The sequence below is a fragment of the Oryzias latipes genome, chromosome 5 (genome assembly GCF_053564925.1).
Source record: "Oryzias latipes strain Hd-rR chromosome 5, Olatipes_Hd-rR_3.1".
NCBI lineage: Eukaryota > Metazoa > Chordata > Actinopteri > Beloniformes > Adrianichthyidae > Oryzias > Oryzias latipes.
In genome coordinates this window covers 32,885,599-32,901,156 of record NC_136241.1, presented here as the reverse complement: position 1 = coordinate 32,901,156, position 15,558 = coordinate 32,885,599, and the positions used below count along the sequence as shown (strand labels likewise).

Sequence of the window (15,558 nt, the reverse complement as noted above, 5' to 3'; positions counted from 1 at the left end):
GCACTCTTGTCTTTCCTCGTCTTTGAAGCCAAATCTCTGGTTAGTTAGAGCTCACAATGCCTTTTGATGAAATGCATTACGTGTTTCACAATCAGGAACATAACCTGTGATTATGCCTTTTTGATTTTTTAGTCTAGGGACTAAAAAAGCAGCCATTCTGTTCAGGCAGTAAACGCCTCTTTAGCTCCATCATTAATGTTTGCATTAAAGATTTTCAAAACGGAGATAGTCATACACTCTAAAAAGAGTATTTGGGCTGCAGTTGGAAAGATGAACTTTTTTACATTGATCTAACTTAATTATTTAGATTGGTGAAAATAAATCACTTTTTGAGTTCATTCAACTTAAAAATAACACATAGTTGTCTGACAGTTATTTTACTTTCAATCAACCTAATTCAATTTAGTTGGTGTATTAACATGAATGAAGTTTAGCTGAAATTAAAAAAGGGGTTTATTTAAATACACATCTATCTGGTGTATCATAAGATTCATAACCCCTGTTGTAAAAGTAAAATATGTCCAACAAAAAAGGCTTTCAGCTCTCATCTTGCTTAGCTGTTGATCAGGACAAGTTAAAAAAATAAAAATGAAATAAAAAGGAATTGTGGGATCCCATTGATTGGGGTTTAAGTGAGTTGCTCACAACATTTGAGCTCCTGCCCTGTAGTGCAAAACATTTCTGGGTCATTCATGTTTTTGATATGGAAATTAGGAGGCCTGTCGGCTTAAACTTTAACGTATGTAAAATCACAGTGAATAACATAAATAAGTTAAAGGCGATGCCAGAAATACATTGTACTATAGGACAAATGTATGATGTTAGATAAATGTGCTAAATTGAGTTGGATAAACTTAATTCAATTACGTTTTACTAATTGAAGCGATTAATTTAAGTTGCATCAACTTTTATCTTTTTAGAGTGTTGTTCTAAAGTTCAGCTCCACTCATGAACAGCTTCTTTGGGTTGAGTTGGGTTTTTGCTAAGTGTGAGGACATACAGAGGAACAAGGTGTCGCATCGCGCAGGACCACAGTGCCTTTAAAAACATTTTATCTATTAGTGAACCAAGCTGCAGAAAGGACAAAAAATATTTCACATGAAAATGAAAACAAGTATGTAACAAGAGGAATGTTAGTGACGTTTATGTGCTAATCCTGGAATATCTTGAAAAGTTCAAGGATTTGAAGGACCAAAAGACATAGCTGGAAAAAGATAAAAGAGCTAAACATTTGAATAGTTGAATGGTCAGAATAGCTGAAAATTTGCAGGAGGAGTTAAGCGAGAAAAGATGGCGGAAGATCCTTTAATAAAGAAAGAGAAACAGGAAAACAATAATCAATACAATCCACATCTTCAAGGCTTAAGAGAAAATTATCCAGTCACTCCAACAGCACTGTCCACTACTGTTTGGAATAAAACTCGGGCTTTTATTCTGGAGGGAAGTTTTAGAATATTTCCTGTGAATAAATTAATTTGTTAATGCTTATTTGAGGTGGTTTTACAGAACTATCAGTGAGCAACACATCGATTTCAGTTCCCTTCCCTCCAATGAACAGACAAGTGAGACCTGCCAGAGGCTGTTTTCTGGGTTTTTTTAGCAGTGACGGAACGCTGCACCACAGCAGATAATGAGCTGGGTGGACTTCAATAAGCAGAAACACATGAGAGATCTGCTGAAGCGATGTTTAAGTCAAACCGGACCATGGCCTGAAAAAAAGAAAGAGACCAGATAGCTTTGTTGCTGCTTTCGCCGGCAGACAGAGAGGAGCAGATATTTCTGGCAGAGCCATCAGACCTTCGCTGGATAAGAATGACAGAAGTGAGGCTGCCGACTTTCACATTGATGTCTGGTAAACACCAAACACAAAGGAAAATACTAGAAAAAACAGAAGTCCAGGTTAAATGGGTTGAAACGTTGAGCAGGGGGCAGAGAAAAGGACAAATATTGAAGGAAAATACTTCTAAACTGTAAATCATTACAGATTACTTTTTATTGTTGCTCAAATGTAATCCTTTAGCTTTCAATAATACTGTCAGAACTGTAATATTGATTTATAGTTTAACACTTGTGATCTTTTTTTCTAGTAAATATAGAACTTAAAAGTTGTAATTAAAAAGTACATTTTTTGAAAACTGGCTCTAAATCTCAGTCGTACTACAGTTTCCTTAAATAATTCCTTCATAGGTGTTTGTCGTCATATAGGATAAAGCGCCGGTTGGAGGCAGCTAAATGTCAAACTTTAATCTTGAGTCCTTTAGGTGTGCAGGTTTCTATCTTAAATCTAGAAGCGTTTTAAAGCTCTTTCATGATTAAGATTGGAAGGGAAAACTTCAGAAGTGCCAAAGGTCAGCCTGAAACCGCACAATCTTCCAAACTGTGACGCCGGCTACTCTTTAAAATGAAAGTCTCACCAGATTTCATCTCCAATAGATTATCCCTGTAAAGAAAGGTTAGACGGAGAACATGTCAACCAGAAAAAGTCTCATTTCTAAAGGATTTTCCACAAACAGACAGACTTCCTGTTCCCGTTTATAATCAAGTCCTTTTGGTTTTATTGAAATTAAAGAGAAAAAAAACTCTCAAACATGGACCGAAAAAGAGACATTTCTGCACAAAGTGCCTCCCTACTGGCAAATCAGCCTTTTCAGCCCCTTCATAAAACAACAAGCTCTTTTTCTGTTAGCCTTTCATTTTATCAGCCACCGACGCTTCTGCAGTTTCTGTTGTTTTCTGCCTTTTATCTACTTAGGAGTCTCATTAATCCATGTTGTCATGATAATAATGTGAAAACTGCCCCACAGATTTCTTTTTTTTTCTTATTCTTGCCGTTTCTTGGCCAAAGTGGGAGTAAAAGTCTTTTGAAGATAAGCACACTTTTTTTTTTAAAGAATTCATTTAAAAATGTTGAATGCAGAAGCAGATTTTGGTTCATTTCTGAAGGCGTAATCTTTCCAGCACAGTTTCCAAATAAAAGCACGAGTCCACTGAGTTGCATCAGTCCTCAATTATGCTACAATTCTGCATTTTTTGTGCCTCATTTTTAGTATAAAAGTCTACAAACTCTTGATTGTGACACTTTCATGTTTCAAAGCCATTTGTGTTTTCTGTACTCCTCCCTAAAAGTGGACTTTGTGGTGGTTTGCACACCACTGTGCCCTCTTACCTTTGCTTGGTGAACGCAGCTCATGTATTGTTTGGCCAGGCTGGAGCACAGCAGGGTCTGCTGGGGGTTTTCTCTGTAGCACTGGAGCACCTTGGCCTGCAGGTCAGTGCAGAAAGCTTCGGTCCTCCGGGGTCTACAGGCAGAGATTTGAGAAAAAGATCACCGACGGAGCAACAGCAGCCTGGCTCAGGTTAGGATCCAGATGGGAAAAAAAATAATAATAAAAACTGTCAAGCTGCGAAAGCTGATTGGAGAACCCATAGGATGAAGTCTGCAGTGACTTCTCCCCGAGTCACATTTGAAAAGGCTGAAAACAAATAGATATTTGCTAAATATCTAAAAGAATCTATTTTAGAGATGAATAATAAAACAAAAAATAATCAACAAATAGTAATCATGCTAACACTAAACACCTCCAGGATTAAAGATCAGACCTGGAAAAACTAGTTATCGCATTCATCTTTAGTCGACCTGTTTTTCAGGATCTAATAAAAAAATGAGATTTTGACTATATAAAAAAGTGGACCACATCAGTCCGGTTCTGAGGTCTTTACTGGGGCTCCCAGTCTGCCAGAGGACGGTCTATATCGTTCAGACGTCCAGAAAGTCTTAGATCAGCTGAAACAGTTTATCTGAATCCAAGTTAAAGATGAAAATTGTGTTTTTATGGTGTCAACAGAGAGCTCTCAGCAATGAGGAGGGAGAAGGGTTGCGTTGTGCCAACAGTCCCCGCCCACAACTCCAAGGCAAATTTCCAATGGACTACTGCCGCTGTGCAGAAACGATGCCCTAGAAAATGACGTTTTCTTATTTTATTTTGGCTAAAAGCGGCAAAAGAAAACTGACTTTAAAGACACGCCTGTTCCCCGCCACAGTTGCAGTTTTAAAAGTTTATATGTTCGCTGTTATTTGTAGCCTAATTTTGATGTATTTTGTTTGAAATTCTATGTTTGTAACTCTTTTAAGGTTCCTTTCAAACGCCTCTAATAATCATCTTGTAAAGATTTTAATGTTTCATGTAAAGCACTTTGAATTGTCTTTGTACGTGGATTTTGCATAAATACTTTGTTATGATAATGTTGGTGATTTCAGTGACCGACAGAAGCAAGATTGTTTTGGCAAAAATATACAACTTGCACACATAAAATATTTATATGCTTTTGAGCTGCAGTTCAACATATTGAGAACCTTCTGTAAATTCCATCTGTAGAAAGGAAATATAAAACTAGTGAGTAAAATATCCCCCCGTCTGTTATCTGGCTAACACATAACAGTACACATGTGCTGACAGAAACACACAATCACAGACACAAAACAGCAGCAGCACAAAAAGCAGGTACTGGATGCTAATCCTGCAGGAGGGTAATCCTTGAGTGCTCTGCTGCTTGCAGTAATTTACCTGCTGTTGTGACAGACTTCAAAACTGCCAGAACTAGGACATGTACAAAAACACAAACACACACAAGAACACAAACATACACACGCTCAAAAACACAAACACACACATGCACAAAAACACCATCACACCCATGTACAAAAACACAAACACACACAAGAACACAAACATACATATGCTCAAAAACACACGCACAAACACACACATGCACAAAAACACAAACACACACAAGAACACAAACATACACATGCTCAAAAACACAAACACACACAAGAACACAAACATACATATGCTCAAAAACACACGCACAAACACACACATGCTCAAAAACACAAACACACACAAGAACACAAACATACATATGCTCAAAAACACACGCACAAACACACACATGCACAAAAACACAAACACACACAAGAACACAAACATACACATGCTCAAAAACACACGCACAAACTCACACAAGCACAAGAACACCAATACACATGCACAAGAACACAAGCGCAAACACACACATGCACAAGAACACAAACACACCCATGCACAAGAACACAAGCACACATGCACAAGAGCACAAGCGCAAACACACACATGCACAAGAACACAAACACACCCATGAACGAGAACACAAACACACACAAGAACACAAACATACACATGCTCAAAAACACAAACACACACAAGAACACAAACATACATATGCTCAAAAACACACGCACAAACACACACATGCACAAAAACACAAACACACACAAGAACACAAACATACACATGCTCAAAAACACACGCACAAACTCACATAAGCACAAGAACACCAATACACATGCACAAGAACACAAGCGCAAACACACACATGCACAAGAACACAAACACACCCATGCACAAGAACACAAGCACACATGCACAAGAGCACAAGCGCAAACACACACATGCACAAGAACACAAACACACCCATGAACGAGAACACAAACACACACAAGAACACAAACATACACATGCTCAAAAACACACGCACAAACTCACACATGCACAAGAACACAAACACACCCATGCACAAGAACACAAACACACATGCACAAAAGCACAAGCACACCCATGCACAAGGACACAAACACACATGCACAAGAGCACAAGCACAAACACACACATGCACAAGAGCACAAACACACCCATGCACAAGAACACAAACACACATGAACAAGAGCGAAAACACACACAAGAACACAAACATACACTTGCTCAAAAACACACGCACAAACTCACACATGCACAAGAACACAAACACACCCATGCACAAGAACACAAACACACATGCACAAGAACACCATCACACCCATGAACGATGACACAAACACACACAAGAACACAAACATACACATGCTCAAAAACACACGCACAAACTCACACATGCACAAGAACACCAATACACTTGCACAAGAACACAAGCGCAAACACACACATGCACAAGAACACAAACACACATGCACAAGAGCACAAGCGCAAACACACATATGCACAAGAACACAAACACACCCATGCACAAGAACACAAACACACATGAACAAGAGCACAAGCGCAAACACACCCATGCACAAGAACACAAACACACCCATGCACAAGAACACAAACACTCACATGCACAGGAACACACGCACAAACACACAAGAACACCAATACACATGCACAAGAACACAAGTGCAAACAGACACATGCACAAGAACACAAACACTCACATGCACAACAACACAAACACTCATATGCACAACAACACAAACACACATGCACAACAACACAAACATTCACATGCACAACAACACAAACACACATGCACAACAACACAAACACTCACATGCACAAGAGCACAAACACTCACATGCACAAGAGCACAAACACTCACATGCACAAACACAAACACTCATATGCACAACAACACAAACACTCACGTGCACAAACAGGCTGCACTCCCGTCTGACACATTCCTCATAAACTACAATGGTGGACTGAACTTTTATAACCAGATTTTGAATCTACAATAAGATACATTCATTAAAGTTTGTTCTCTCTGAGCAGGAAGAGGTTTGTTGCAGGCGTTTCTCACGGTTCACAGTTTTCATGCACTTGAAGGACTACACAACACTTTAGTTTAGCTGTTTTTCATTTATTACTTCATTTTCATTTTTCATTTATTACTTCCGATTTGAACTGTGACAACCCCATGGCGGTCAGCTAGTAAGGAATGAGAAACATAAACATAGTCTTAGAGCACAATGTAGCTTTTATGTTTTCACCTTACACAAAACATTAAACATTTAAGCAGTTTTTAGCTAAATGTATTATTCCTTGAAATGATTTACATCTGAATCAGTTTTAAGTTTTTCCCAACAACATCTTGAAAGTGAATGCTGATATATGATCAATCGAGTCTCAAAGGCAAATTACCAAACATCCTTATGCCAAACTTTCCAAATGATCTTGCATAGTTAAACAAAACTTTGTAGTTGCCTCGTCATTTTTGCCCATTTCTCTTCTTAGGTCACTTTGAAAGCTGTTCACTGACTCTTCGATAAGTCCAGGTGTGGCTGATCCACCAATGAGATCAGCTGATTCTCCGGCCTGACTCATTAGCTGCAGCCCTGACAGTTTGTTTCCCAACATAAACAGCTGAGATGATTCATCCACAAAGAGGGAAACGCAAATAAACAATCAAAAAAAGACACCATGAACAAAACCCCCAAAAAAAGAAAGTCAACAACTAAGGTCAGGTCCAGGATTTGAACCAACCAGTGGCAGATATTTTCTGAAAGACGCACTGGAAATGGGGTTTCTAACATTTCTTCTTAAGATGCAGGACATAAATAAAGAAAATTAAGCTCAAAATGGCATTTCTGAGTATTTCTTCATTCAAATCGTTGTGAATGAGGAGCAGAAGAAAAAATGCAGTCATTCATGACGTAGAAAATAGGCTGGGCGGGGCCACAAGCTCCCTGCTCCGCTCCATTCCGATGCATCCACTTGCAGACAAACAGATCCATGAACATCTTTGTTTTCCCCATCTGAGCTGGAATCTGGATCCAAACTGTATGCCGTGATAGCTCTGATATTGCTCGCCATATTTGTTGCAGCAATAATGTTAGGTTTGGGGGTGTGAGGGGCTGTAAGCTAGCGGGAGAGCGTAAACAAGGGGATGATGGGAAATGAAAGTAGGCTCACTTTATGTAAATAAAGCATCTTAGCCACATTAAAGTGCTGTCTTTCACCCCGTCATTCTGCCTCATCACACTTTATGATTCTGAAAATAATTAGTGTTGTTTTTTCTTTTATTCCAGTCTCCTGAACCGTTTAAAAGTTCTGGAGAAGCTACATTTAGCAATGTTGCAAATACATAGAAATATTCAACCTTATTGGTTAAGGCACATTTATCCTATGTATTTTTCTTATACTAAAAAAATATTTTGTTGGGTAAATCAGAAAATGTTGACTGTTCCCTTTAAGAACAAATAGATATTAATTTAACCTATAGAAAAGCACCTTGAGGGGAGCCAGTTTAGCTCGTGCTGGTTTGCGGCGCCTTCCGTCCGTGAAACCCGGGTTCGACTCCGGGCTGCTCCCTGTTCCCCTCTCTACCTCTGCCGGTTCCAAGCCCGGTTTGAGAAGGTTGCGTCAGGAAGGGCATCCGGCGTAAAACATTGCCAAATTTACCATGCGACTCGTTCGCTGTGGCGACCCCTGATGGGAGAAGCCGAAAGTGGAAGAAGATAGAAAAGCACCTTGAACTCGATTGGGTAAAAGCAACTTGTATACGAGACACAGACGGTGCTTAACGTTGTGATCATTCAATAAAATGAATGTCACCATTTTATTACAATGAAAGGCGTATTTATATTCAGGTAGACGATTTTTCTAAGCCATCCTCTATAAAAGAATAGAGAAAAATTGATCTGTTACAGTATTGCGATACTTATCGTATCGTGAGACTCTTGTCAACACATAACCCTACTAGAAACGGCAAAGTCAGATTTAAAAAGCCTATTGGGAACACTTTGAAAATACATCAGAAGTAGAACTTTAATAGGATATGAAAATCTAGAAACCAGGAGCAAGAATTCAAGAACTGTGAAAAAAACTAACTTTTAGAAATAATTACGCTTTGAAAATAGATCAAAAGAGGATTTGAGTGGGACTTTCAGCTACACCTGCAGAAACACTTTCCGTTTAAAACAACATTTTTAACAGTGTTTTTTTAGGGGGAAAACCCTGGTTCTCTGGGAAGTTTTAAGCTAATTTTAACATTTTAATGTGAAAAGTTCAACCTTTGTTTGGTCAAAAACAATGACTACAAAAAATAGTTTTTTCTTGTTGTGAAAAACCTTTCTTTAACAGTTCAGTGGTTGAAGCAGAGTGTGAACTGTGGTTCCACAGGGACTCCCAGCTCAACGTACAGCTCAGCATAAAGGCCGGATGACGTCAGCAGATCCAGGCTGAGCACAAACTGTCAGACGGGGACATGCTCCATCGTGTTAAATGAATATATAAGGCTGACCAACGACGTGCACACAGTCATGCACAGGTAAATCTGATGACACTCGAGTGTCATCGTGACACTGCAGAAAACAATTACAGCAGGAACCAATGAGCTGGATAGCCTTCTTCTTTACTGGAAAAAGCAAAAATGTCGTGTGCGTGCATGCATGAGATAAGCAGCGCACACAAACAGGACGGGATGGGACGCATTTTCATGCACCAGTATGTCTAGAGTCCAGACTTGGTGCACGTGGCCACGCACGCTGGCATGTGCAGTGGAGGGTAAAGTGACAGGATTAAACAAATCACAGACGAAGAGAATATTCATGAAGGAGGAATGAATGCAGCCTTACAGAGAGAGGACGCCAGGGGAATGTGACAGTGATGTATTAAATGACCCATAACCCCAGCAGCTAGAACGGACAAACAGTAACCCGTAGCAACTATCACACCCGGCGCTTTACCTTTGCTTCAGCATGAAGTGCTGTGCCACTTGGTGCATGACAAGTAGTCAACTGTTGGGCAGGTGAAAAACATCTGGGAATATTTTCCCATAAGGCATTGAGAGAGAGCGCAGAGGGAATTCATCGTCTGATAATGACCAACATGGTTTCAGCCATTTCTGGGGACACAGGAAACTATCAATATATGTGTTTGTAACTCTTAGACATCATAAGATTTCTAGATCATAAATATTTTTGGATGGAATTCAGAGGGGCAATAGTCCAACAGAGAGAATCTTTTCTTTCAAAATGTTCCTTTTTCTCTAATGTAAACTCGAAGCTGCGGGTTCCTTTGAGTTAAACATCACACAGTCAAACATTCAGGTGAGTAAAAGACTTGTAAAGAAGTTTTGATGGTTGCCATGGTGACATTATGCAAAACATAGCCATGGCTCATGTGGATTGACCTTTGCACACAGCAATTTCTGTAACGCTTGGTGCACGTGAGGGTTTTTCAAATCATCTTTGTTCAACTCATGACTGCCATGTTGACTCCATGTGACAGTTTGGATCCGTTTCTGAGAGATCGCTGGCCGAGATCCATCAAAGGGAGTTGCTCAAAAGTTCTTGGGCAGAGAGATTCCTGCCTCAAACGAAGAGATGAATTCTGTCAACAATAAAAGACTTATTCATGTTTTGAAAAAAATGGACCAATTATTTCGAGATTTGCGTGGCTTTGATGTGGTTGCTGTTGCCATGGAGACATTTTGCATGGACTAAACATGCAAGGGGCTTTTTTTTTTTTTTTTTTTTTTTTTTTTTAAAAAGGGCTCGTTTCTCATTCACAGCTCCTGTATTTGAAGAAAATTTGAAACATTCACACCATGACAAATGTTTTACTACCGTGAGGTTTGGGATTAAGGAAAACACTTTCAGACCATGTTGCCTCTGATCAAAGTGCAAAAAAAAGGTATAATGTTCATTTTTAATGATGTTTTTATCACTTTTCCAACCTTTTGTGGGTGAATTGATCTTGAAGTTCACCGATGTTGAACTTCCGTAAGTCGACAACAGTGCTGTGATCTGCCCACAGAATGACAGCAACAATAGCCTAAAGGTATTAATCCAAACTCAAGAAAAGAAAAATAATTCTTTTTTTTCATTCAACACCAGAAACTTTCTGATAGCAGGGCTGTTTTAATAATGGAATCTGAAGCAGAAAATTGCCTCTGCTAATCTGCACCAACTGCCTTGTTTGACTGAAATTAAAGGTGAGCTCTTATTAGAAAAACATTAGTCGACCCAGCTAGTTTGATGGCTAACTTTTTCAGGGAAAAGAAGCACAACAATCCTCAAATTGCTTTCCCCCACCGACGTTTTGCTTAGATGCGTGCAAAGTTGAGGCAGAGAGATTAGGCTCAAATGGTTAGAATTTCTCATTATTCTTTGTCTCACCTTGGTGGCGTGTGGCTTTTATGAAGAGAGCTTGAGCTCCTCGTTGCTGCAATGCATGACATGGGGGAATAAAGCAATAAGGAGGAAGAGAAAAGCTTGAAAGTGCATACCATCGGGTTATTATCCAACTCCAGGAAGCCGTTGTTTGTGTTTGTGTGTGAATGCTTATTAATGTATGATGACAAGGATTTGGAACGCTTTAAAGTGGAGGTTATGGCATTGTAATTTTTGGTTTTTAATATCACTCAGAGTGGAGAGGAAGAGCGGATCAAAGAAAGCATTGCTGCAGTGAGATCAAAGCGCTGTCAGAGCACGCACGCTGTATGGTTGGAGGCTTTCTGAGGTTTCTGTCAAACTGCTATAGCTATAGGAGGCAACATGTTAAAAGCACATCATTTCCAATAACAAGATCAAACTAAAGATTTAGATTGTAAAAACCCAAATCTAGGAATTTTGGCCATATTAACTCACGTTTGGGACATCATGATGCTAACGTGTTTCTGTAGGAATGCATGTGCTAAAGCTTCATGATGCCATGTTGATTCTTCTAACCTGACCGTGACTGTGGGGAATGAAAAAACTCAAAACAATATCAACTAAAAACCTACAAGACAGTTGGCTCCAATATATCACAATGAACTGCACCACTCATTACAGTACATTAGTAAAAAGTCTACATCCGTGAACTAGCTGCAATAATAAAGATTCTAGATCGTGCAAAATTAGCTTTTTAGACCTTTTAAGTGTTTCATAATGTTCGTTCCTCACAAAAAGAGACCCTAAAGTGGTATTTAATTCCATTCAGGCATCTCCCAATGCACGAAAACAAGTAGGTCCTTACACTAGCTGCATTTCCACTACAAATATGTTCAAAACTTTATTGAAATTCTCGAAATGTCACCATTATACTGTTTCCATTAAATGCGAATAAACACAAACCAACTAACGCGATACGTCATTAAAAAACACGGCGACGGATGTGAACGATACTTTGATTGACAGCAGATCCATTCACATTTCTGCCACAGCACTGGCGCTCATCATCATCCATCGAAGGAGACGTCGGCGTCTTCTTCAGGCCATAGAGCGGCGAGCTCCTTACAGGTGGGGCCATTTTGGAAAATGGTGGTTGGGGATTTGACAGAGGAGCTGTGGATCCAACGACTCCTCATGACACACTCAACTATTGATGATGTGTGATGCTGTGGGACCTCTGGTGGCGCCCGCTGCGCAGCCACCAAGCCAGCCACTTCCTACCAAGAAGAGCATTGTCCTCCAGTTGTTGGTCACGTGACTCGTTTAAAAAGAAAAATGTGTTTCCGTTGCAGTTTTGAGAAATATCTGAATTTCTATACGCCTCAAAAACCACCTCATCCAAGCACAACAAGTTTTTTTCCAACAAATCTGAGTTTTTTTCAAAATTGTCTCGTTTTCATTACAAACCCAATTTCATAAACGCAGACATCGATAAGTGAGAACCGCCCCTTCCAGGAAGAGTCCGCGCTGCCAGGCTAACACACACGCCCACTTTCTCTGTGTAGCTAGCTGTGATCGGCTGAACGCTTTCCTTTTCCATGCACTCTATGCAAAAATGTGGATGTTTGCTTTTGTGGGCGGGACGCAGACACGCTGCAGAGGCCTAGGCTCTAGGATGAAAAGGGCGGCACCTACAAGGAGCAAAAAGGCGGGGCTTCGGAGAGCGAGTCGTCTTACTTCCAGGTCGGAAAATGAGCTGCAAAAATAACTCATATTTCTAAAAAAATCCTTCTTTAGTGTGCCAAAGGTAACATATCATCATATGTATGGATATAGCTTACTCTGAAGGCTTAAGAAAAGACCCTTTAATGAACACCTTTATTACATATTCACTTCATATTTATAAATGTGTGTATTGTTATTTTTTATAATGAGGTTCACCTTTTGCCGTCTTAATGTTCCCCTTCATGCCGTCTCTCCCGTACAAAATGCGGGCCATACAATGCTGCTGATTATATAGTATTATTAACGTTAATAATATTTTTGTTTAATTATTTAATCTAAAAGGGTTTGAGGTGTTCTGCAACAGGAAAAGTGCTCTATAAATAAAGGTGAATATGAATTGAGACCGAACAGAGCTGGACCATCAATGTTGATGCTGAAACTCTGCGTGGCGGTTGGTTCCTGCCAAACCCCTTTGGATTAAACGCCGTAGAATCTGTCCAGATTTGTCTGAAGCCTCTCTGGTCTAAATGAATGTCTGGGTGAATCTGGCCTCCGAGAGAACGGCGGGTTTCTACAGACGCTCCCCAGAGGCGGTCAGACAGGCGGGGTGTGTAACTCTCAGTCGGCCTCCGTCTTCCCGGTAAATCTTTGTTATCCTGCAGTTCAGACAGGCCCAGTCTGTGGTAATGACTAGCAGGGATCCTACTCTGGAGGCCAAACGGATCTTTACGGAAAGCCGTCTGTCTGCTTTACTAATTGGAGACCAGATAGACACCAGAAGAGCTAAACAAAGGCCAGAAAGTTGAGGAAGACGGCTTTAAACTGCAGGCACTTCATGCAAACATCAACCTGGAGGTTCTGGGGTTTTTTTTTGCCAACACCTCGAGAGGAGCACATTTTTCTCCCTCTATATATAAGAGGATTAATGGATTTTTAGATCTTAAGGTAAGCTCTGCTGCAATATAGTGGTTCTCCTCAGTGAGGGGCATTTTGGGGGATATGAGCAGTAACATGCCCCAAGGCAAAACAAACAGATAAACTCCTCTAAATGCTCATGGAAAGTAAATCACTGGGAACGTCTGCACATGAAAATGTTTTTGGAAAAGCCATTTCCCAGGAGGGTTTCCTCTTTTTACCTTGATCTCTGAAAACTACCCCTGGTTCTAATTTTCTCTTATCTTATTAGCTGCCTATAGTTTCTAATTCGTTTAAGCCAAAAGGTTTATGACTCATAACTCTGAAAATACTCTGGGTAAACAGACAAGCCGGGATGATTCGGAAAGATTTTGGGTTATATTAGGAGACATTTGTTCCCTGGTGCTGCTCTTAGAAATAAAAGCAGAGTTTAAAGCTTAATGTGCAAAAAGCCGGCGTGACTTTTTAAAATCGTGAAGGTCTTCTGGGTCTCTGAGTGGTGAACAAACTACAGACCAATAAGATTTAATTATGAAACCCAGACAGACTAGGAAGACCCGGTCACACCAAGCAAAAGAGCTAGGAATAATACATATTTAATAAAACAAAAATAAAATTAAAATGGGAAAAAACATTATTAGAGTCAGGAAGAAAAACTGTCCACCTTTGATTCAAATGGATGAAGTCACTCGGCTCGCTGCTAGTTTGCGGCTTTTCATTTGAATTTTTGTGTAGCTTTCATTTAGTCTCACAGCTTCCTAAAGTCTATTTCAGAAAAACCTGAATTGGATTTGGATAAAAACAAACTGCAGCACAAACAGAACCAAGCAAACAGGTGCTAGCATCCTTATGACACAAAAAAAAAACTAGAATAGAAATGAAAACGGAGCTCCAAGGCTGGAAGGATCAAAATAATAGAAATAAGAGGGAACAGAACATTTAAAAACGTTCAAATCAGACAACAACTTAGTGCCTTTAGACACAAACATAAAGATATATTTTAGCTACACAACAGGCTAGACGGAGCGGCTGCCCCTTCCTAAGGTGGTGAATAAATAGAATAATTACTGGGCGGTCAGTGTTGTGTGAAATGACTGCGTGACCACTGCACAATGAAACACGGTCCAAATAACGGGCAAAGCCTTCAATTGTGTGCTTGTGAATTTAATGGACCAGGAGGAAAGAGATGTCAGAACATGGAGGAGGTCAGTCCTCGTCACACAGCAGAGCTAGAACACAGAACCGTTTCTCCTCCAGGTGAGGCTGAAGATGCTCTGCTGCTTAAATAACATACGAAGTTCAGAACATTTACAAATGCATCAATAAAAAACTAAATAAATGACAGCATGTGACGAAAATCTTATTAGAAATGACAGAGGAATGTAGGTTATAACTAATTAATAATGTCACTCCCTGTAAAGATGTGAAATCCGCTTCTGAAACTTTAGAATTTCTTTTTGAAAAAACTAACATTTCTGAGGCGTTAGAAGTTTCCTAGAAGCAGAAAGTAGTTTGGAACATAAACAAGCATAAAAAATAAAAAGCTACAGCAACATTTGAATCTAAACAAATGCAGGTTTTAGATTTGTAAACTATAGAAATGAATTCAGGCAACAATAGACAACATGTCTGACATCGTCCATGAGACTCTAAATAACAAAAAATCAGGCGTTGAGTGAGACGGAAACAACACAGAAACCTACAGAAAAAGCCCTTCCATGCATTCACCCACATGCCAATCAAGTAACACACCAAATAATTTGAGCTCTCATGAAATCAAAACAACTGATTGAAAACTGTAATGAATTTTAAAACAATGTACGTTAAAAACATTCAGAAAGTCAGCAGTTTTGGTGTAAAATTATTGAGTCAGTGGGAAATTGCTCTGCAAACAGAATTCTGATTTAACCCTTGTGATACCCAATGACCCCCCCCCCCCCCCCTTACATTGACGTGTTCTT

General features: G+C 39.7%; 1 protein-coding gene and 1 long non-coding RNA gene across 5 annotated transcripts in view; both read right to left on the bottom strand.

The window, feature by feature from the left end:
* LOC101174907 (MICOS complex subunit mic25a) overlaps window positions 1-15,558 on the bottom strand; it is a 56,382-nt gene that overhangs the window by 5,508 nt on the left and 35,316 nt on the right. For all 4 annotated transcript variants that reach the window (XM_011475600.4, XM_011475602.4, XM_011475601.4 and 1 more), the window contains one exon: window positions 3,167-3,299. In XM_011475600.4, the coding sequence (XP_011473902.2) occupies window positions 3,167-3,299 (133 nt within the window). The remainder of the gene's footprint in view (window positions 1-3,166; window positions 3,300-15,558) is intronic.
* On the bottom strand, window positions 6,738-10,991 carry LOC144992225 (uncharacterized). Its single transcript, XR_013656106.1, has 2 exons — window positions 8,330-10,991; window positions 6,738-8,090 (listed from the first exon to the last, which is right to left on the bottom strand). It is a non-coding gene; the product is annotated as an uncharacterized LOC144992225 (long non-coding RNA).